At 42.0% G+C, this 23084-nt stretch overlaps 3 protein-coding genes across 3 annotated transcripts; 1 reads left to right on the forward strand and 2 right to left on the reverse strand.

Annotated features, from left to right (window-relative positions):
• Positions 1 to 4748: 4748 nt before the first annotated feature.
• On the reverse strand, positions 4749 to 10651 carry LSM2 (LSM2 homolog, U6 small nuclear RNA and mRNA degradation associated; the record flags this gene model as incomplete). The annotated part of the gene is made up of 5 exons (XM_069073320.1): positions 4749 to 5263; positions 5362 to 5421; positions 5559 to 5589; positions 9097 to 9164; positions 10415 to 10651. Coding segments are annotated over 5 exons (522 nt in total), but the record flags the coding sequence as incomplete, so codon positions are not given.
• A 6023-nt stretch (positions 10652 to 16674) lies between these two features.
• On the reverse strand, positions 16675 to 19250 carry LOC138149979 (heat shock 70 kDa protein 1-like). The gene has a single exon (XM_069073267.1). It carries the CDS (start codon positions 18940 to 18942, stop codon positions 17014 to 17016), a length of 1929 nt encoding a protein of 642 aa, XP_068929368.1. The 5' UTR covers positions 18943 to 19250; the 3' UTR covers positions 16675 to 17013.
• An 879-nt stretch (positions 19251 to 20129) lies between these two features.
• LOC138149980 (heat shock 70 kDa protein 1) lies at positions 20130 to 22638 on the forward strand. Its single transcript, XM_069073268.1, has one exon. The coding sequence runs from the start codon at positions 20393 to 20395 to the stop codon at positions 22322 to 22324; it is 1932 nt and encodes a 643-aa protein (XP_068929369.1). The 5' UTR covers positions 20130 to 20392; the 3' UTR covers positions 22325 to 22638.
• The last annotated feature ends 446 nt before the right edge of the window (positions 22639 to 23084 follow it).

The raw sequence follows: 23084 nt of genomic DNA on the forward strand, positions 1-23084 counted from the left end.
TCCCCTCTCTTATCCCCTGTCCCCTACTTTCCTGTACGGTAAAATATTTTCATACCCAATTGAGTGTGTATGTTATTCCCTCCTTAAGCCAAACCCAGTGAGAGTATGGTTCATTCATTCCCTCACCTCCCCCTCTTCCCCTCCATTGTAAGAACTTTTTATTTTCTTTTATGAGATAATTTACCCTATTCTACCTCCCCCTTTCTCCTTCTCCCAGTACATTCCTCTCTTACACCCAATTTTATTTTTTAGATATCATCCCTTCATATTATACATATACATATTATATATATGAAAACTCTGAGATACTTCATACCTGTTAGATTGGCTAATAGGACAGAATGGGCAAATGACAAATGTTGGAGGGGATGTGGGAAAAATGACATATTAGCATAATGTTGGTGTTGTGAACTGATTCAACCATTCTGTATAGCAATTTGGAACTATGCTCAAAGAACTATAAAACCATGCATACCCTTTGACCTAGCAATACCACTACTAGATCAGTATCCCAAAAGAGATTAAAAAATAAAAGAAAAGGATGCATAAGTACAAAAATATTTATAGCAGCTCTTTTTCTGGGGGCAAGGAATTAGAAATCACCCATCAATTGATGAATGGCTAAACAAGTTGTGGTATGTGATTAGGAAGGAATACTATTATACTATAAGAAATGATGATCAGGATGCTCTCAGAAAAACCTGGAAAGACTTACATGGGCTAATACAAAGTGAAATGTACTGTGAACAAAGTAATAGCAATATGTAAGATGACCAGCTGTGAATGACTTAGCTATTCTCAGCAATACAACGATTAAAGACAATTCTGAAGGACTCATGATAAAAAAAATGCTCTCCATCCCCAGAGAAAGAACTGATGGTATCTGAATACAGATTGAAGTATACTTTTTTTTTTACTTTATTTTTCTTGAGTTTTTTGGTCTATGTTTTCTTTCACAACATGACTAATATGGAAATGTTTTGCATGACTACACACGTATAACCTTTATCAAATTGCTTACATTCTCAATGAGGGTGGGGAATGGGGAGGAAGGGAGAGAATTTGGAATTCAAATGTTTCAAAAACAAATGTTGGAATTTTTTTACGTGTAATGGGGGAAAAAAATACTGATTGACTTGGCTCTTTTCGACAATACAGTGATCTAAGGCAATTCCAAAAGACTCGTGATGGAAAATATTATCCATATCCAAAGAAAGAACTGATGGAATCTGAAAGCAGATCTCAGCATACATACTATTTTCACCTTTTTTGTTTTTTTTCCTGTTTTTTTCCCTTTTGTCGTTTTTTTCTTTCAAAGCATGACTAATGTGCAAATGTTTTACATGATTGCACATGTTTAGTCTGTTATCAGATTGCTTGCCATCTTGTGGAGGGTGGAAGGAAGGGAGAAAAATCTGAAACTCAGAATCAGAAAATGAATGTTGAAAATTTTCTTTATATGTAATTGGAAAAAATAAAATACTATTAAATTTTTAAAAATTAGGGAGAACAGAGGTTATTATTTATAGGTTGCTAGCAGGATAAGAACCTGTAGATAAGGTGAAGATAAAAAGAGATAGAGGACGATGGGATGTACAAGCTACAAGAAGAGAGGGTCAGATGTAGAGGATTTAGTGTTGGCAAGGACTACCTCAGCTTCTGAGCAAAAGAGAGAATAAGAGATGATGCCATGCCAATATAAAGTAAGGATTTGGGGAAAAGGAGCTTGACCTTTCCCAAATGCATGGTTGACTGCCTCAGCACAGGTAACTGGAGAAAAAAACTACATTAAGTTTTTCTTATAAAGAACTTATGTTTAAGACACATAAAGAACTGATTCAAACTTAAAAGCCATTCTCCATCAGACTGAACAAAAGACATGAACAGGCAGTTTTCATAGCAAGAATTCTCTAGGCTTTCAATGATTACAATTGCAATTTAAAAATACTTTAAAATCACTAATAGACTCATATTCTTACAAATATGACAAAATTCTTTATATATTTTAGCTAAGGAGAGCAAAATGAGCAGAACCAAGAGAACATGGTTTGCAGAAACAACAATACCCATGTTTCCCGATAAGACCTATCCCGAAAATAAGCCCTCCCCTTACTGTGTAAGATTCCTCTAAAATAAGCCCTCCCCCGAAAATAAGCCCTATTGAGAATGCTACTGTAGTGAAGGTGATCCCCTGCACTACACGCTACATTACCGTACCCTCTGTATACACCGTCCCCCTCCGCGTGAAACGCACGCCGCGCTCTGAGCTGCATCCAATCAGAGCTGCAGCAGTGAGCGGGTCATCCTGTTCTTCCCCAGTGATTTGCTTGCTGGCGCCATTGAGAGCAGTGCCGCGGAGGAGAGCTGAGGCAGGACAACATAAGCCCTCCCCTGAAAATAAGCCCTCTGGTGTTTTTCTTTCCAAAAAAATTAATAAGACAGTGTCTTATTATTGGGGAAACACAGTATTGTTTTAAGAATGAACTTGGGCAAATAAGTTATTTTGACTATTATAAATATCCAAAATAACTATAAAGGACATATAAAAATACTGTCTGCATCCAAAGTACTGAGAAATAGATGTATAGAATAATTTTACATTTATATACCTATTTGTGTCTAATTGTGGCCATCTCTAACACAGGGTGGGGTGGGGTAAGGGGGAGAAGGGAAGAAAAAAAATTTACATCACTGTTACAACATGTTTAAAGGGAATAGCCAGTTATACACTATAGATTTGCAGTTTCATGTGCAATCATCTTTTTTTATTATGCAGTTATGGAAATGTTTGTTTTATTCCATAAATTAATTTTTAAAAAAATCACTAATAAAGAGATGCAAATTAAAGCAACTTTGAAGTTTCACCTCATGTATCAGACTAATATGACAAAAGAGGGAAATAACAAATGATGGAAGGGAAAACAGCTATACCAATACAATGTTGGTGGAATTGTGAATTGGTCCACCCTTTTATTAAGGGGATTTGTTCTGTGAAGTTTGGATTCAAAGGGCTGCACCTGAGGACCTAAAGGGACGCATGTGTTCTCAAGGCCACAGGTTCCCCACCCCTGGTCCACCCATTATGGAAAGAAATTTGGAACTAAACTCATAAAGTTACCAAACTGAGCAAACCACTTGAGCCAACACTATCACTACATGGCCTATAGAGAATAAAGGTCTATGTGCATAAAAATATTTATAGTAGCTCTTTTCATGTTACCCCAGAATGGGAAATTAAAGGGCCATTCTCCTTTTAGGGAATAGCTAAACAGATTGTGATACATAGATATCAATATATGGTATATAAATATAAGGTAATATGATGAAATGTACAATTTCAGGGGAAAGACGACTTGTGAAATGATGCAGACCAAAATGAGAACTACACTTTATATGATAACACTGAAAGATTTTAGAACTCTGTTCAATGCAATGATAAACCAGGTGTCCAAAAATTGAAAATGAAATACCCACTTGCCTATTGACAGAGTAGGGATGAACTTATGAAGACAGAGATGCACATTTTCAGACATGGCTAATGTGGGAATTTGTTAAGTAAGTATTGAAGGAATTGGTTTTTGATTTGCTTTTTAAAAACGTGCTCAGTGGGGAAGGGAGAACAGTGGGAAGGATAGATTAATTTTTTAAATGTTTGTTACTTGAAAGATAAAAATAATAAACTAAAAAATAATCACAAAAAAAGAAAGGGAACTTGAAACGAATGGTTCTCAATTTTATCAGTTAAGAAAGCACCATCTTCTACTTACAGGGAGGGGTGGTACAGTGCCTTAAAAAGAGGTTTGGAATTTGATACACATTCAGGGAAAAGTAAAAGGACTGGCACATACCAGCGATGATCCAGTTGATACTGTCTGGGACAAATATAAGAAGGAGATAACATACTAAGATTTAATCTAGTAAATAGTCCATTCAACAATCTTGTGAAGGATTCCATAACCTAATGACCAATAAGCCCTTATATAATACACAATGCCTTGTTAGGCAAGCCAGTTTCTGACCTTTTGAAGGTCATAGAATCATATTATAAAGAACTGAAAGGACCTGAGAAGCCACCTAATTAAACATTTTATAGATGAAGAAAATGAGTTGTTGGGGGAAGGCCTAAGTGGCGCAGTGAAAAGAGTACTGGCTCTAGAGTCAGGAGGACCTGAGTTCAAATCCAGCCTCAGACACTTAACACTTACTTGCTATGTAACCCTGGGCAAGTCACTTAACCCCAATTGCCCTGCCTTCCCCCCTCCAAAAAAGCAAAAAAAAAAAAAAAAAGTCCAACAGAGGTTGAGTGGTTTGCCTAAGGTCACAGAATTGGGTTGTGAGATTTGAACCCAAATCCTCTCTCCACTGCACTGTGTTACCTGGAGATAGTGGTACAATGGTAAGAGCACTAACACTTGTGTCAGAGGATCTCAGTTAAATTCCACCATTGACATTCACTACCTATAATCTTGGGCAAGTCACTGAACCGACCTAGTCCTCGGTCTCCTCAATCTGTTACAATGAGCAGGGTTGAAAGTTGGTTGTCCTCTGAGGTTCTTTTCACCTCTTACTTTAAATAAGTGAACTACTAATTCACCTGAAACCAAGGGAAAGTAGGGAAAGGAAATAGATTAAAAAAAAAAATAGCAGGTATTGCCTGGAAAATATTCTCACTTGGTTTTTTTGGACTACCTTTTCCCCCAGAAAGTGTAATTTTGATACCCTCAAACCCCAAAGAGACAGACAACTCCTTCAAGGCTCAAACTTTATTCCCGATGCGGGACAGGTTCTTTTTACTCCCCATTTTGAGATACATCTTTATCCCAGGGAGACAGTCCCATTACCTTCCACTCACTTTTCACCTTTCCAGCAAGGAAAAAGAAATGAGGAGTTTGGGAAGAAGACAAGATGAATGCTTCCTGCAACATACACCCATCCCCCCCATCCTTCCTGTTACCACAGGGAATAACTTCTCCCCTACACTATCACTTTTAGCCATCATTCTGTTACTCCCCATGCCCCTCCAAAAAACCCCAAACAACAACAACAAAAACCACCCTCACTTTAAAAAAAGGATCCTGAGCTGGGAGACTGGGGGGTGTAAATGGTGTAAATGTCACACAGGCAGTGGTGACAGTCACTACTGTTTCTGTTGCATAGCCTCCTTCCGAGCTGCATCCTGTAGTAGTTGGGTGTCAACTTCATCTGCTGGCAGCTGCACATATCTGACTACAGAGCCCCGGATAAAACAGTTCTTCACAGAGAGCTAGCACAGCAAAGACAAAGAAAAAGACAAAGACAATGAGAAGCCTCTTTCCCAGGCCCTATTCCAGCCTTTCCCCTTATTCACCCTCTCCAACTCACCATATGAGGATATTTTTCTGGGTCTGTAACACTGATATCTGTTAGTTTGATGTTGAGATACTGCATAAAGGATAGAGACACACCATTAATATTGAAATCAGGACCTAAGTATCTAACTTCACCTTCCAACTCTTCCCTTCTATCCTTCATGTTCACATTCCCCTCAAGGACCTTGATATAGGCCCCTTCTTTCTCACCTGGTCCACAGAATGCAGGGTACCACAGATGCTGTGAAAGAAGAGGGAAAATTGCACCAATTAGAACCAAACTCTGCACAGGCAAATTACTTTGCCTTCCTACTGCTGCCACCTTCCATCTCAATTCATGTCTGAATTAACACAACTATCAAATGGGTTCATGCCAGACTGTGTTTTCTTTTTTGACAGGTAAATCAAGAAAGCTATAGATGTTTACTTCTATTTTAAAGAAGCATTCCACAAAATCTCTCTTGCTATGCGTGTGTAAAAGACAGAACAGACATTAATGATTAATATCAGCTTGGAAGAAGCTCCCTAGCAATCTGTTTGGCCATTTTATCCAGTATCTTGGATAAAGGCATAGATGGTATGCTTACTACATTTACAAATGTCATGAAGCTAGGAGGAATAATTAGCAGACTAAATGACAAAGTAAGGATTATATCTTTATAATAAAGGTTTTAGGAGAATATTTAAGGAAGATATCTTTACAAGGCAGGTCTTTCCACCAAATTCACTAAAATGAAATTTAACAGGGATATAAAATTTTATACCTGACGTTACAAATCAACCTTACAAGCACAAGATGAGGATATAGAGCTAGATTAAAAAAAAAAAAGGTCTAACAGGCTTAGTAGACAAAAAGCTCAGCGCAAGTCAATATTTGACTGAAAGCCAAGGTACCAGAATAGGGAAACAGCACTGTGGTCTCCATGCCTCATCTGACCACACAAATGGAAAAGGGTTTTGAATGATGGGTAACCACATGTTAGGAAGGACATTCATTGAGAAGCTAGACTGGTATTCAGAGGAGAAGATCCAGACAAAGTTAAGGAAATGGGGGTATATAAAAACCTGAAGAGAAGACTTATAGGTGGGAATATAACATTGAACTGACATTTTAAGGGCTATAATAGAGTTAAAACTTGTTCTAATTGGTTCTAGGGCAGAACTGAGAGAAATGGGTGGAAGCTGCAGAGGGATAGTGAAATTTGATGTCAGAGGCACCCAAAAGTGGACCCAGGAAGAAGTGAGACTCTTTCCCAGGAAGTCTTTGAGCTGGATCCCCACTTGTAGGGTACCTTACAACATAACTGATTTTTTTTTTTTTGCTTTTTGGAGGGCAATCGGGGTTAAGTGACTTGCCCAAGGTCACATGGCTAGTTTTTTGTGTTAAGTGTCTGAGGCCTGATTTGAACTCAGGTCCTCCTGACTCTAGGACCCGGTGCTCTATTCACTGCACCACCTAGCCACCCCAACAAACCTGAGTCTTGTCCATTCTCTCTCCTTTACTCCCTCTTCCAATCTATTAATACTACTCTATATCACACTGCCATGTTCAAATCTTTTTTAATAGTCCTTAATAGGAGGAAAACCTTTTCAAGTGTGCCTTGTTATAAGTATACCAAGTCTTCTTTTGCACCCTGTAGAACAGCAAAGGAATGGATTCATGAGGAAGACCACTGATAGGAATCCTTCACCCCAATCATGCCTTATGAATTCCCTATTAAAGTAAAAATGTTCCTGACAATAGACCTAACTTGAGCTTTGGGAGCTTGATCTTATATAAATGTTTAATGAGGGTGAGGGTGTCACACAGAAATCGAACACCAGACCTAGATAGGATATACCAGAAGATAAGGGGGGGGGGGGGGAGGGACCCTTGCCAAGACAAAGTAAATTTTACTCTCTTCACAATTTTGCCCAGGACTCACTCTGTCCTTTATGCAGCCCTGGCCTACATGCTACTAAAATTTGTGCTCAATAGGAAAAATGTCAGGTCAATGAGTTCTCATCCATATGATCAGCATCATTTATATGATATGATCATCAGCAAACATTTATATTAAATGCTTATAACGTGCTAGGCATTGTGCTAAGTGCTAAAGATACAAAGAAAGGAAAAACAGTCCCTGTTCTTAAAGAGCTTACATTCTAGTCAGGGAGACAACATGGAAATACACAGGTAATATAAGATACAATGTAAGGGACAGCCAGGTGGCTCAGCAAGTAAGAGCACTGGCCCCAGTGTCGGGATGACCTGGGATGGAATCTGGGCTCAGATACTTAGCACCACACCCAGAAATAACCTTGAGCAAGTTACTTAACCCCAATTGCTTAAAAAAAAAAAGAAGATACAATGTATATGAAAGGCAATCTTAGAGGGAAAGGCTCTGGAAGTTGGGAAAGATCAGATCCCAAAGATGGGATCTACATGAGCTTTTGAAGAAAGCCAGAAATAAAGGTGATGAGAACATTCAGGCAATGTTGGACTATTAATGCAAAAGCACCCAGAGAGGATTCTGGAGTGAGAAAGATCCAGTAGGCCAGAATGGCTAGACGGCAGAGCTCTTAGAAAGGGGGAAGACTAGAGAGGTAGAAGAGGCCAGTTTATAGAGAACTTTAAATGCCAAAGAAAGAATTTTATACATAATCCTGGAGGTAACAGTCACTGGAATTGGGGGGAGGGGGGCACAGAATTATGTTATTAGACCTGTACTTGAGAATATAATTTTTGGTAGCTGTGTCAAGGATGCATTGGAGTGGGGAATGACTTGAGAAAAAGTCAAAAAGCACACCAGAATGGCTAAACTGTAAAATTCACAATGTGTAGGAAGACTAGAGGTAGGAAGGGGCTAGGTGATAAAAAATTTTAAATGTCAAACAAAGGATCCTGGAATTAACAGGAAGCCTCTGGAGTTTGGGGAAGGAGGGAGTATGACATGGTCAGACGTGTATTTTAGGAAAATCACTCTGGAGCTGCTAGGTAGCACAGTGAATAGAGCACTGGTCCTGGAGTCAGGAGGATCTGTGTTCAAATCCAGCCTCAGACACTTAATACTTACTAGCTGTGACCTTGGACAAGTCATTTAACCCCAATTACCCTGCCTTCCCCCATTCCAAAAAAAAAAAAAAAAACACTTTGAAAGTTGTGTTGGAAAATGGATTGGAGTGAGAAGAGACCTGAGACAGAGAGATTAATCAGAAAGCTAATGAAATAGTTCAGATAAAAGGTGATGACGGCCTAATCAAGTTCAAATGCTTTGTCAGTCACACCTGACTGGCTGTCTTCTGAAAACACTGTGCTTATTGGCCCTCTGCTCATGGTGTTTCACCTAGAATCCCTTCTCCATTCCTATCTCAATTCTACTATCTCCATGTCTATGTAAATTCTACCTAGCTCTCAAGGTCCAAATCCCTAGGCTACTGGGGATTGATCTCTATTGACCTCTTTTTCCCTAAATTCCTTTAAAACATATTTCATATACCATATCATCTAGTACCTGGTAATATATTGTTTGGTACTGTTCTTGAATTTCCCCTTTTGCAAGGCTTATATTCCCATCTAGAATGCAAAGCTAAAAAGTAGTAATTATGTCATGTACTCTTGTATTCCGAACCCAGTGCCTATTGTAGGGTATAATTATACAAGATTAATTAAGAAGCCTTTTTATTTTTTCAAGAACTGTGGAAATCCAGCAAAGCTGCCTTCTTCAGTTCTGCAGGAAGACTCCTCATTTGTTCCTGTGCACATTACCTCAAGTCATTCTTGAGTTCCACGACCACATCTTTTCCCACAAGTGACTTGAAGAAGGAATAGAAGAGCTGAAAGAAGGGAAAAGGGGGGAAAAAATCATGAAGTGGGGCAAAGGTACACTGACTACCCACTTTCTATTCCCTTTACTGGTGAATTCTTTCCTGAACCACCATTTAGGGGAAGAGCCCAGTTCAGTCACCCCTCATTTTCTGAACCACAATGCTGACTGTTCTTCCCCATCCTCACCCTTTCAGCTCTCCTTTTATGTGTAGTGTTCCATGATTAGAATGTAAGCTTTTTGCTTATATTTTTATCTGTGACTGGCACACAGTAAGCACTTAATACATGTTTGTCGAATGACTGATTTAGCTGGGATCCAGCCCAATTGTGTAGTGATGTGGAAAGAACCCTAGACATAACAATCAGGAGACTGGGTTTTAATCTCAGCAATGCCAGTTACTAAATGTGTTATCTTGGTCAAATCAACCCCAATTACCACACCTGTAAAATAATCTCAAAGGTCGGTTCCAGCTGCAGAATTCTAAGTTCTGTGGTTCTAAGAGGACCTTTCCAGTACTTCATCCTTTGTCCTCTTTCCATCCCCCCCCCCTCCACATCAGGAGTATTACCCTCTCCTTAAGACTCAAAGACTTCCACCATTTAAAAGCAATAATGGGCTGAAGACCTCTCAATTTCCCATTATACGGAGTGTCCCAAAAGTCTCATTGCTATTTTGGACTAAAACTTTTGGGACATCCTGTACAAATTTTATTATTACCTGTGGAGGAGAGAAGTATTTAAAGGGGCCGGTCTGAGTTATATGGCCCCTGTGGATACGACACCAGACTTGGAGTCAGGAAGGCCTGAGTTCAAATCTTGCCTAGCTGTCTGACCATCAAGTCACTTCTGAGTAATTGAGTTTGCCTCAATTGTAAAATGGTGATGATAAAGGCACCCACCCCTATTGGTGAACCTATGTAGAGCGCTATCTATACACACGTTAGCTAGTTATGTAATAAAACACTAGGCAGAGGATCACACATATGGAGACAAAAGGGGGCTTTATAAGGGGAGGTGCGGCTAACCCTTTAATTCTAAGCGATGCAACCACTGAGGCCTGGAGAGGGGGAGGCCATGCGCCCGAGGTTCGCTCCAGGGGCTGGCATGGGCTGAAACCCGACTCCTGGGCTCTCCGCACTGTCCGACCCTGCACCGTTCCCAGTTTCCCCAAGGGGGAAGCAGGCGCTGATCTGCAGGCGGGGCCCTTCCCTCCCCCCGCGCCCCAGCCCGAGTCAACGGTCTCCACGGGAAGCAGTACCCCGTCTAGGACGTCACGGCCCCTACCATGGTCCTCGCGCCGTGGCTCGGGTCCAGGAGAGGAGGTGGGTCGGCTTAGCCAGGGGTGCGGGGAGGTATAGGCCGCGTGAGCCGCTCGTTGCCACCCAAGTCTGAGCCCGAGGCTCGCGCGCGCGGGCGCGAAGTGAAGGCGAGTGCGCACGCGCGGCGGGGGGCGGGGAGTGGAAGGCGCGAGAATGGGTGAGAAGGGGCGAGCGGGTTAGGTAGAGGCACCCGAGTCAACTCCCAGAGCTGCAGCCTGAGAAAAGAGGAAAACCTCGGAACCTGAGGAGTGAGACTTTGAGGCTGGGCGGAGCTTATATCCTCCTACCCAGTTGCACAGTCTCACTGCGCCTGCGTTGGGCAAAGGGTCTGGGGGTCTTTGAGCTCAATTTGGTTAAAGAAACATATTCAATCATTGTCCTGTCTGTGCATTGCAGGTAGAAAGATGAGAGAGAAAATTATAATGTAGCAGGTGGTGTGGGAGGAAAATCGTTTGCTAAAAACATTCACTCAACAATAACGTGCCTAATGTATGTAAGGCACGGTAAATCCAAAGATAAGAGTTCTCATTTAATCTTCACAAGAATCTTGTGAGATATACAATGCAAGTATTAACAGCACTTAATAATGAGGAGACAGACCAGACTAGCTCAGAGCTAGGATTCTAAAATACGTTCTGGGATCTTTCCACCACAACTGGGTGACCTATTATTGGGTTCACGTTTAAATAATAATCTCCAAGGGTCTATCCTGGAGCATCTTCTCACTCCAAACTATTTACTTTATTGATCCCATCAACTTCTGTGGATTCTATTATTATCTCTATGCTGATGATTCCTAGATTTACTTATTCATCCCTAACCTCTCTCCTCACCTCCAGTTTCTCATCTCCACTGTCTATTGGACACTTCAAAATAAATGTCCAATTTATTTTTTAAACGATGTCCTTTTTTTTAAACCACCATAATTTCCCCAGTATACCTTCCTCTCTTCTTAGAAAGCTATTTCACATAATAAATAGTATTTTTTTCTTTCCAAATAGTACTTTCCCCCCACCCCAATTATACATAGAGTTTTCAACATTTTTATAAGATTTTGCATTTCAAACTCCATTTTGATTTTGCTTCAATCTGCATTCAGACTCCATAGTTCTTTTTCTGGATGTGGTTAGCATTTTTCTTCACAAACGTTTTGGAACATTGTATTACTGGGAAGAGGTAAGTCTATCATAGTTGATCATTGCACAATATTGCTGTTACTGTGCACAGTGTTCTTCTGGTTCTGCTCCCTTCACTCTGCATCAGTTCATATATGTCTTTCCAAGTTTTTCTGAAATCCTTCTGCTCATCATTTCTTATAGCACAATAGTATTCCATTACATCCATATGCCACAACTTGTTCAGCCATTCCTTAATTGTTGGGCATCTCCTCAATTTCCAGTTCTTTGACACCACAAAAATTCTTTGCTGCTATAAATATTTTTATAAATGTAGGTCCTTTCCCTCTTTTTATGATCTCTTTGGGATACAAACCTAGTAGTGATATTGCTGGATCAAATGCACAATTTGATTGCCTTTTGGGTATAGTTCCAAATTGTTCTCCAGAGTGGTTGGATCAGTTCACAATTGTATCAATAATGTGTTAGTGTCCCAATTTTCCCACATCTTCTCCAACATTTATCATTTTCCTTTTCTGTCATATTAGCCAATCTGATAGTGGTATATAGCCAATCTGAGGTGGTACCTCAGAATTGTTTTTATTGGCATTTCTCTAATCAATACTGATTTAGAGCATTTTCTCACATGACTATAGATAGCTTTGATTTCTCCATTTGAAAACTGCCTGTTTATATCCTTTCACGATTTATCAACTGGGGAAGGACTTGTATTCTTATAAAGTTGACTCAATTATCTATGTATTTGAGAAATGAGACCTTTTTCAGAAACATTGGCTGTAAAAATCATTTCCCAGCTTTTTGCTTTCCTTCTAATCTTAGTTACATTGGTTTTGTTTGTGCAAAACCTTTTAAATTTAAGGTAATCAAAATTACCCATTTTGCATTTCATAATGTTCTCTATCTCTTGTTTGGTAATAAATTCTTCCCTTCTCCATAGATCTGACATGTAAACTATTCCTTGTTCTCCTAATCTGCTGATGGTATCATCCTTTATTCTAAATCATGTACCTATTTTGATCTTAGTTTGGTATAAAGTGTGAGGTGTTGGTCTATGCCTAGTTTCTGCCATACTAACAAATAGTATTTTTTTTTAAAGATAAAAAGAGGGAAAAGTCAGTATAACTGATTAGTCTGAAAAGATACACTTGTAGACTTCCCACCTCTTTGCAAAAGTGGGGTAGGAGTGCCTTCTCTTGTCTTTTCTTTCGAGCCATACTTTTTCTTTATAATTTTGAAATGTTTATTTTTTTGTGGTTGTTAATAGTTCACATTTATATAAATTTCAAAGTTTACAAAGTTCTTTCTGTTGAAGGATCTGAATCTCTCCCTTATCCATCTGCTATGATGAATAGCACCCTGACATTCAGGAAAAGCACATACAATTGATTTTGTGGGACAACTGAGATGTCTGTGTGAGTCCTATAGGAGAAAAGTATACGCTAACTTTTGAATTAAAGTAAAGAGGTTTTTGTATTAGTATTCTCTTTTTATTGGTCCCCACCCAACTTGACCCTATGTTAAAACCTTTAAAGTAGCCAACAATTCTTCCTTCTCCAGCTCCCACATTTCATAACCAGTGTACTGGGACAGTTTTGTAGGATTGTTCTACATGTCCTTAGCTCTTCTTACTGTTTGCCTTCTCAAACATTCATGTGGTCACAGATAGGAGCACATATGTACAAGACCCATTTATAGATATACTTTCCATCTCACACATATTTAGCCAAAACATATATATTAATATTCATCTGATTAGTGGAACTTATGCTTTTTGGTTTTTGCATGTACAGTAATAGAGACAGATTGAACTGAACTGTCTTCAGCCTCACCTTTCCCCATGTGTGACCAACTGCCAGCAGCTCTCTATAGAAATTCCTCTCTTCAAATAAATGATGTTCTCTTAATAGGTCTGTAAACTCTGGTTGCCTTAATCCCAGTGAGCAGTTTTGTGTCTATCAAGAACTTGTGGGCCCACAGCTTCTCCTCTGATAAAGACTAAGTTAAAAAGCCATAACAAAAGCATAATCTTCTACTACCCCAATTGCTAAGGTTCTCTCTCCCCAAACTTCCTTGTATTTATCTTGTTTGCATATATTTATATTTATTAACTTTGATTTTGCTGTGTGTATTTATATATAGACTTGCCTCCCCCCTCTCCATTAAAATGTATGCTCTTAGAAGTAGGGACAATATATTCGTTTTTAATTCTTGTGTCTAGCAGAGTGCCTGGCACATAGTAGTTGACTAATACTTGATTCAAAATCCCAAAATTGTGTGCTGAAGCCTATTTTTACTTTATTTATTTTGGTTGTCAGCTTCTTTGTGCAACTTTGCCTCACTAAATTCATGAGAAAGTCAATCATCGTCCCTTGATGAAATTAGTCTTCCTCAAAAACAAAGGACAAAATAACATTTATCTTGGAGATCACATCAGCTCCTATGGCTTCAATGCTGATGATTCCTAGATGTATTTATCCATCCCTAACCTCTCTCCTAACCTTCAGTTTCTCATCTTCAACTGTCTATTGGTCACCTCAAAATAGATGTCCATAGACATCTTAAACTCAAAATCATGTCCGAAATGGAATTCATTATCTTCCTTCCCCTGCCCCCAAGCCCTCCCCTCTTCCCAATTCTGTTTTATTGGTGAGGGAAACATCATCCTCTCAGTTAGCCAGACTCACAACCTAGGTATCATCCTTGATTCCTCATTCTCTCACCCTCTATATCCAATTTGTTGACAGGTCCTATCAATTTGATCTTTATATCCTCACTTGTATATGACCCCTTCTCCTTTTACCTTGTTGCCATTCTAGGCCAGATACTTTTTGACTCATACCTGGATTATTACAATAGCCTGCTGGGTGGTCTCCCTGCCTTGTCTCTCCCGACTCCACTATATACTCCATTCATTTGTCAAATTGATCTTTCTAAATAACAGACCTGACCATGTTATGCCTCCACCCCACCCCCATTCAAGAAGCTTAAGTGGCTCCCTATCACCTCTAGGATATAAAATCTCCTGTTTGACTCTCAAAGTCCTTCATTACCTGGCCCCCATCCTGTTTTTCCAATCTTCATACACTTATCTCCACTTACTCTTCAATCTAGTGACACTGGCCTCCTTCTCTTCCTTGACCAAGAGAATCCCTACTGCCAGTAAGCCTGGAATGCTTTCCTTCCTCATTCTACCTTCCTGGTCTCCTTTGAGTCCTAGCTAAAATGTCACCTTCAACAAGAAACTTTGGCTCCCTTAATGTGAGTGCCTCTCCTCTGATATTGTCAAATTTATTTTGTAAACAGTTGTTTTATGTTGTCTTCCCCATTGAACTATGAGCTAGTAGAGAGCAGTGTCTATATTTTTGTTTTTGCTACGCCTTTCTTAGTATCCCTATTATTTAGCGCTGTGCTGGGTCCATATCAGTGCTTAATAAATGCTATTGCCACTGGACATGGAGTAAACTAAGGGGGACAATTCCCCCACTGTTGCTGAGTCTTAAGGAAGGAAAGGAGTCAGAAAAACAAAATTGAGAAAGGAGCATATTCTACTCATTTGAGTATACTTTATTTGAACTCTTGGAGGTAGAAGATGATATGTCAAGTTTGGGAACAAGTTAGTAATCCAATTTTGCTATAACAGAATACATAAAGGGAAGTAATGTGAAATAAGACTGGGAAGCTGTAATGGTAATGGGAATTTGAAGATCTCTGCCCTTTAATGGGCCAAATAAAATCACATGGAGCCCGTGGTAAGAGGAGTCTGTTGAAATGGGTGGAGCAGAACTGAAAGGAAGCTGGGAGTCAGAGCAATTAGAAAGGAGGGAGGAGATTGGGAGCAGTTAAGCAGACAGCTAGGTTTGTGAGAATTTATTTGTGGGAAGGCTTTGGGATGATGTTGCTCTCTGCAGTGTTATTGTTTATAGATTTCTTTGTTACTGTGATGAATTTGGTTTTTTGGTGTTGGGATATGGCTTTCTGGTGTCTAAATAAATGTTTTGCTTCTGTCTTATATATATAGAGAGAGTCTGTTATATTTTGTGATTCAGAATTATGCCAGCATATTCATAATTGCCATCAGTTCTGTGAATATCCTGTTGGCACTATAGAAGTTAGAATGGAGTCAGCTTGTAGAGAATCTTAAATGAAACAGCTTTCACTTTATCCTCAAGGCAAAAAGAGTCACTGAAGGTTTCTGAGAGTGTCACAACCAGACTTTTGCTTATTTAAAAAAAATATTTTAAGACAGAAGGGACTGAAAACAAGAAGACTACTTAAGAGGCTGTTACAAACAATGTAGGTGAGAGGTGATAAGGACCTGAATTAAGGTTATTGTAGGTATATGAGAGTACAGAAGTATGAGAATATGAGATCCAGAAACAGAATGGACATGACTTAGTATATTAATTGGATATGGAGAGTAAGGAAGAGTGAAGAATCCAGAATGACTGCCAGGTTTTCAAAATATTATAAGGCAGTTCAACTGACATAGGAAAGTTTAGAGGATACTTGGGCTGGAGAGTAACTGGTAGTAAGGGATGAATTCTTTTTTGAACATACAGAATATGAAAGATGCTGGTGGCTTATTTGGATATATACATTCCACAGGGAGTTAGAAGACTGGAGTTCTAGCAGGAGATTTGGGCTGGGTTTACAGATTTGGGAATTATCAGTTTAGAAATAAGTAAATTCATAGAAGCAGATAAAATCTCCAAAAGAGTACATGCAGAGAGAAAAGGAGGCCTAGGACAGTCTTGGTAGACTTTGATTAGAGAGCATAAAATGGAAAATCCAGCAAAGGAGACAGAAGGAATGGTCAGAGAAGAGAAACAGGAGAGTGCAAAGTCATGGTAATATTTAGAAATAGTTAGTCAAAACAAACATTAAAAACTAGAGAGGTCAAGGAGAAAGAAAACTTTAAAAAAAAATTGGATTTAAATCTTGGCTTCATTAGTCCTGTGACCTTGCCTAATCACCCTCAGCAATCAGGCACACAACATACATTTATAGCAATCTTTCTCATGATAACCAGGTACGCAGTCAGAGCCCCAAAATATCACACATCATTTCCTTTAAGCATGAATTTATTGAGTAATAAACAACTCAATGTCCCTGGATGGGAAAGAAAATCCAGGCCTAGATTAAAAATAAACAGAAATTCAAATTCACCTAACCAGTCCAACAAGGGCCTTGTTATTCTAAGAGTATTATTCCAGTGTCCAAAAACAGGATTGTGAGATGTGAAAATTGAAAAGTAATCACCAAAAGCCTTCTAGGATGGTCAAGGGCAAGTGAACAAATTAAGTCAGTTGGGAAGGCACAACTGGTCCTGGAGGAAGAGGGCAAGAGGTAAAATGTGGGCTAGGGGCTCCCCAGGCCCCTCTAATCCCATGTGGAGGAGGCTATTAATCTACTTCCTCAATAGTGGGGCCAGAATGGGGTCCTTTTGGAGGAACATACCCACAAGTGCCCCCCATACCTCCCCCACTTCCCTGGTAGAGCCTGGTGATGATAGGATTACACACCTGCTCTAATTCTTTCCTCTTATGCTCAAACTCCTCCTTATCTGCTAGCTGATTAGACTCCAGCCAGGAAAGGACCTCTTGGCATTTATCTAACACTTTTTTCTTGTCCTCTTCACTGATCTTTCCCTTCAAGCCTTCCTCACTCACAGCATTCTTCATGTTGAAGGCATAGGATTCTAGGGCATTTTTAGCAGCAACTTTCTCCCTCTGGGCCTCATCCTCAGCTTTATACTTCTCTGCATCTTGTACCATTCTTTCCACTTCTTCCTTGCTCAGGCGCCCTTTATCATTAGTGATGGTGATCTTGTTGGCTTTGCCTGTGCTCTTATCCACAGCTGTGACATTCAGAATTCCATTGGCATCAATGTCAAAGGTTACCTCAATCTGGGGGACACCACGAGGAGCAGGAGGGATGCCACTCAGGTCAAAACGACCCAGGAGGTTGTTGTCTTTGGTCATGGCCCGTTCTCCTTCATATACCTGGATCAGGACACCTGGCTGGTTGTCAGAATAGGTGGTGAAGATCTGGGTCTGCTTGGTGGGGATGGTGGAGTTGCGTTTGATCAGTGCTGTCATCACACCTCCTGCTGTCTCCAGCCCCAGGGAAAGTGGTGCCACATCCAGCAGCAACAGATCCTGTACTTTCTCTGATTTGTCACCCATCAGAATGGCTGCCTGCACTGCTGCTCCATAGGCCACAGCCTCATCAGGGTTGATACTCTTGTTCAGGTCTCTGCCATTGAAAAAATCTTGCAGTAGTTTCTGCACCTTGGGGATTCGAGTAGAACCACCCACAAGGACAATGTCATGGATCTGAGCCTTGTCCATCTTGGCATCTCTCAGTGCTTTCTCTACAGGTTCCAGGGTCCCCCGGAACAGATCTGAGCATAGCTCCTCAAACCTTGCCCTAGTGACAGAAGTATAAAAGTCAATGCCTTCAAATAAGGAGTCAATCTCAAGATTGGCTTGGGTGCTGGAAGACAGGGTTCTCTTAGCTCTTTCACAGGCTGTTCGAAGTCTTCTCACAGCACGCTTGTTCTGGATGATATCTTTCTTATGTTTTCGTTTGAATTCCTCAACAAAGTGGTTCACCATTCGATTATCAAAGTCCTCTCCACCCAGGTGGGTGTCCCCAGCAGTGGCTTTCACCTCAAAAATCCCATCATCAATGGTGAGAATGGAGACATCAAAAGTGCCCCCACCCAGGTCAAAGATCAGGACATGTCTCTCGCCCTTACCAGACCGGTCCAGGCCATAAGCAATGGCAGCAGCTGTAGGCTCATTGATGATTCTCAGCACATTGAGGCCAGCAATCACCCCAGCATCCTTGGTGGCCTGCCTTTGAGAGTCATTGAAGTAGGCTGGAACAGTGATGACAGCATTGGTGACTGAGTAACCCAAATAAGCCTCAGCAGTCTCCTTCATTTTTGTCAACACCATGGAGGAGATCTCTTCAGGGTAGAAAGCCTTGTTTTCACCTTTGTAGGACACTTGAACTTTAGGCTTGCCCCCATCATTTATCACCTGGAAGGGCCAGTGCTTCATATCAGATTGCACCACTGAATCTCCAAATTTGCGGCCAATTAGCCTTTTGGCATCAAAGACTGTGTTTTGGGGGTTCAAGGCCACCTGGTTTTTGGCTGCATCCCCAATGAGTCTCTCTGTGTCTGTGAAGGCCACATAGCTGGGAGTGGTTCGGTTGCCCTGGTCATTGGCAATGATCTCTACCTTGCCATGCTGGAACACCCCCACACAAGAGTAGGTGGTGCCCAGGTCGATGCCAATTGCGGTACCTTTGGCAGATGTCATGGCTCCTTCCCACAAGCTCTGGGAAGGCTACAGGATGGGTCCCTGTCAGGGTGACTACTGGGCACGGTTACTCTCAGAGTTGGGGATGGGAGATGTTTTCCTTCCTCTGCGTAACACCTAGGGAGGGTCCGGGCCTCTCTGAAAGCCTGCCTCCCTGCACCGGGTCCCAACACTTTTCTCCAGAACCAGCGTCCCCTTTGGCAGGTTCAGCTCACTTTTCTTTGTGGGGAAGGGGAGAGGGAAAAGCTGGGGCCAAGGGTCTATGGGGGAGTCACCTCAGGAGGGCCACTCTCTGCTCCGGGGTAACAATCCGGCCCTTTTCCTAAGCCCTCATCCCACCCCTTCTGGTTTCAACCAATTACGGCCCTAAGATGCTTGGGAAGAGGCCTTTCCCCGAGCACCCTGCCTCAACAACGTTCCCAACGGTCTGAACCGCAGGTCCCGCCCCTTTTGGACAGGGCCAACCAATCACGATTCCCATAAGCCCCACCCTCCCGCCCATCTCTCCTTCTCTGCTCTGCCCACGGCCCCGCCTCCCTCCCAGGGCACTGGTTCAGGTCCTTCTCAGGAACATTCGAGTACTTTCAGTCTCAGTCAGCCGCCCCTCCCCCCAAAGTCCGGTGGCCAATCAGAATCTCCAATAGCCTCTCCCCACCTCCACGCCCCCTCTGTTCTGACTTCGGTCTAGAATTTCATGCTCCTTTCAAACACTCCCCTCCCTTTTTGCCCTTAGCCTAGGTATAACGCTTCGGTCATTAACGTAAACAAAGCCCCAGCCGCTCTATAGGTCAAATGGCGCAGCAAACGCACAATTCTCTTTTATTTATTTCATTCTCGTTCCTTGGGAGTAAGCCAGCAGTCCGTTGCCATGGTAACGAAGTGCAGTGGGCGGTACCAAAATTGGCTGTCCCACTAAGCGTTCTCCCCTCAATTCCATCCTGCCCCCAAGCTCGTAATTCCCAGGAACACCCAGAAATATCCCGAAAGTTCTGAAGGGGGGCGGGGATGCCCTCGATGATTGGTTCGAGTTGTTTTGGGGGCGGGACTGGGCGCTTAGAGGCCTCACCCAAGGTGAGAAATCACTGGAAAATTCTTGAACAGGATGGGGGAAAGGGAGGGGAACACCGCCCCATGAGCACTGTGATTGGCTGAGACGCGCGAAAAGGTGGGGCCTTAGGAGACTATATAAATACTGAACACTGCAGCTGCTTCTGACAGCTTGCAAACTGGAGAAACTGCGCAACAGAACTTTCTGATTTTTCGAGGAAGATCGAGACTCTAAAACGACTGCGAGACAACCATAACTGTAGCCTTCTGGAAGATCCCGAGTAAAGGACTATTTTTTTCCCAGTCTCCTGCGCTCCCGCAAGAGGAACAGGTTCTGTTCCTGCTGTGCCAGCAGTTTCCAGGGCTGAGCTTCAGAACCAGAGTTCCGGAGAAATTCTCCAGAATGTCATCTGCCAAAGGTACCGCAATTGGCATCGACCTGGGCACCACCTACTCTTGTGTGGGGGTGTTCCAGCATGGCAAGGTAGAGATCATTGCCAATGACCAGGGCAACCGAACCACTCCCAGCTATGTGGCCTTCACAGACACAGAGAGACTCATTGGGGATGCAGCCAAAAACCAGGTGGCCTTGAACCCCCAAAACACAGTCTTTGATGCCAAAAGGCTAATTGGCCGCAAATTTGGAGATTCAGTGGTGCAATCTGATATGAAGCACTGGCCCTTCCAGGTGATAAATGATGGGGGCAAGCCTAAAGTTCAAGTGTCCTACAAAGGTGAAAACAAGGCTTTCTACCCTGAAGAGATCTCCTCCATGGTGTTGACAAAAATGAAGGAGACTGCTGAGGCTTATTTGGGTTACTCAGTCACCAATGCTGTCATCACTGTTCCAGCCTACTTCAATGACTCTCAAAGGCAGGCCACCAAGGATGCTGGGGTGATTGCTGGCCTCAATGTGCTGAGAATCATCAATGAGCCTACAGCTGCTGCCATTGCTTATGGCCTGGACCGGTCTGGTAAGGGCGAGAGACATGTCCTGATCTTTGACCTGGGTGGGGGCACTTTTGATGTCTCCATTCTCACCATTGATGATGGGATTTTTGAGGTGAAAGCCACTGCTGGGGACACCCACCTGGGTGGAGAGGACTTTGATAATCGAATGGTGAACCACTTTGTTGAGGAATTCAAACGAAAACATAAGAAAGATATCATCCAGAACAAGCGTGCTGTGAGAAGACTTCGAACAGCCTGTGAAAGAGCTAAGAGAACCCTGTCTTCCAGCACCCAAGCCAGCTTGGAAATTGATTCGTTATTTGAGGGTATTGACTTCTATACATCCATTACACGTGCTAGGTTTGAAGAGCTGTGCTCAGATCTGTTCCGGGGGACCCTGGAACCTGTAGAGAAAGCACTGAGAGATGCCAAGATGGACAAGGCTCAGATCCATGACATTGTCCTTGTGGGTGGCTCTACTCGAATCCCCAAGGTGCAGAAACTACTGCAAGATTTTTTCAATGGCAGAGACCTGAACAAGAGTATCAACCCTGATGAGGCTGTGGCCTATGGAGCAGCAGTGCAGGCAGCCATTCTGATGGGTGACAAATCAGAGAAAGTACAGGATCTGTTGCTGCTGGATGTGGCACCACTTTCCCTGGGGCTGGAGACAGCAGGAGGTGTGATGACAGCACTGATCAAACGCAACTCCACCATCCCCACCAAGCAGACCCAGATCTTCACCACCTATTCTGACAACCAGCCAGGTGTCCTGATCCAGGTATATGAAGGAGAACGGGCCATGACCAAAGACAACAACCTCCTGGGTCGTTTTGACCTGAGTGGCATCCCTCCTGCTCCTCGTGGTGTCCCCCAGATTGAGGTAACCTTTGACATTGATGCCAATGGAATTCTGAATGTCACAGCTGTGGATAAGAGCACAGGCAAAGCCAACAAGATCACCATCACTAATGATAAAGGGCGCCTGAGCAAGGAAGAAGTGGAAAGAATGGTACAAGATGCAGAGAAGTATAAAGCTGAGGATGAGGCCCAGAGGGAGAAAGTTGCTGCCAAGAATGCTCTCGAATCTTATGCTTTCAACATGAAAAGTGCAGTGGAGGATGAAGGCCTGAAGGGCAAGATTAGCGAGGAAGACAAGAGAAAGGTGCTGGAGAAATGTCAGGAGGCTCTTTCTTGGCTTGATGCCAACCAACTGGCTGAGAAAGAAGAGTTTGAGCATAAGAGGAAGGAGTTAGAGCAGGTGTGTAACCCTATTATTACAGGTCTTTACCAGGGAGCTGGGGGTCCTCCTGGGGGAAGTTGTGGTGCTCAGTCTCAGCATTCAAGCTCTGGCACGGGCCCCACTATTGAAGAGGTGGATTAATTTTACTCTTCCACCACTGGACTGTTACACTTCTGAGATTCTGGGAATTTGGGGAATCTTTGCTTCCTTAACAGTTTTTCTTCTTTAATATATATAATATATAATCATTATGAAATATAATTATAGACCTTTGTTGTCCTTTTAATAAGTGTTTCATTTTTTCTTCTCCTTTTCCCAAACTCCAGAGTGAATCAACACTGCCTCCTATATTTGTCTTGCTGTGTAGTGAACTTGTTAAGAACTCAAATATTTTCTATTTTTATTTTTAGTAGTCGATGGCTTAGAAAATAGGAAAAATAAACTATCAAAACAAATCACCAGTGTCTGTCTTTTTTTTAAATTCACTTCTGCCTAATTAGTAACACCCATTGTTTAAGGGTTTGGGTGGAGTCACAATGTGATTATATAAAAACAAGGTTTTTAGTAAGGAAAACAATTTCTGGGGGAAGGGTAAGATGAGTTTGGTGAGGGGAAGAGGATAGTTTTTGGGTGGTTTAGTGAGCTAGATCTGGAAGAAGGGGAATAGCTAAGGGAAAGACCTTTAAATCCTGAGGGAGGAATGAGTTCTTTGCTGATAAGGTAGAGAGAGCAAAAGGATTTTCTGTCTGTTCACGGAATGACCACAGTGTACAGGGCCCTGGAAGTGAAAGGTGGCCCCCTTCCTTATGTGGCAGTCTACCTACAGGCAGTACAAGAAAGGCCTCCAGTGGCTGACAATAAAACGTTAAAAGCTTAAGGCAAGTGACATCTGAAGGAGCAT

This window comes from Petaurus breviceps, unplaced genomic scaffold, assembly GCF_028583685.1.
Source record: "Petaurus breviceps papuanus isolate PSGF00001 unplaced genomic scaffold, PetGlider_PUasm1.0 90865, whole genome shotgun sequence".
Lineage (NCBI taxonomy): Eukaryota > Metazoa > Chordata > Mammalia > Diprotodontia > Petauridae > Petaurus > Petaurus breviceps.

Excerpts from the sequence above, each read along its gene's own strand:
- LOC138149979 (XM_069073267.1), bottom strand. The coding sequence starts at position 18,942 with ATGACATCTGCCAAAGGTACCGCAATTGGCATCGACCTGGGCACCACC.
- LOC138149980 (XM_069073268.1), top strand. The coding sequence starts at position 20,393 with ATGTCATCTGCCAAAGGTACCGCAATTGGCATCGACCTGGGCACCACC.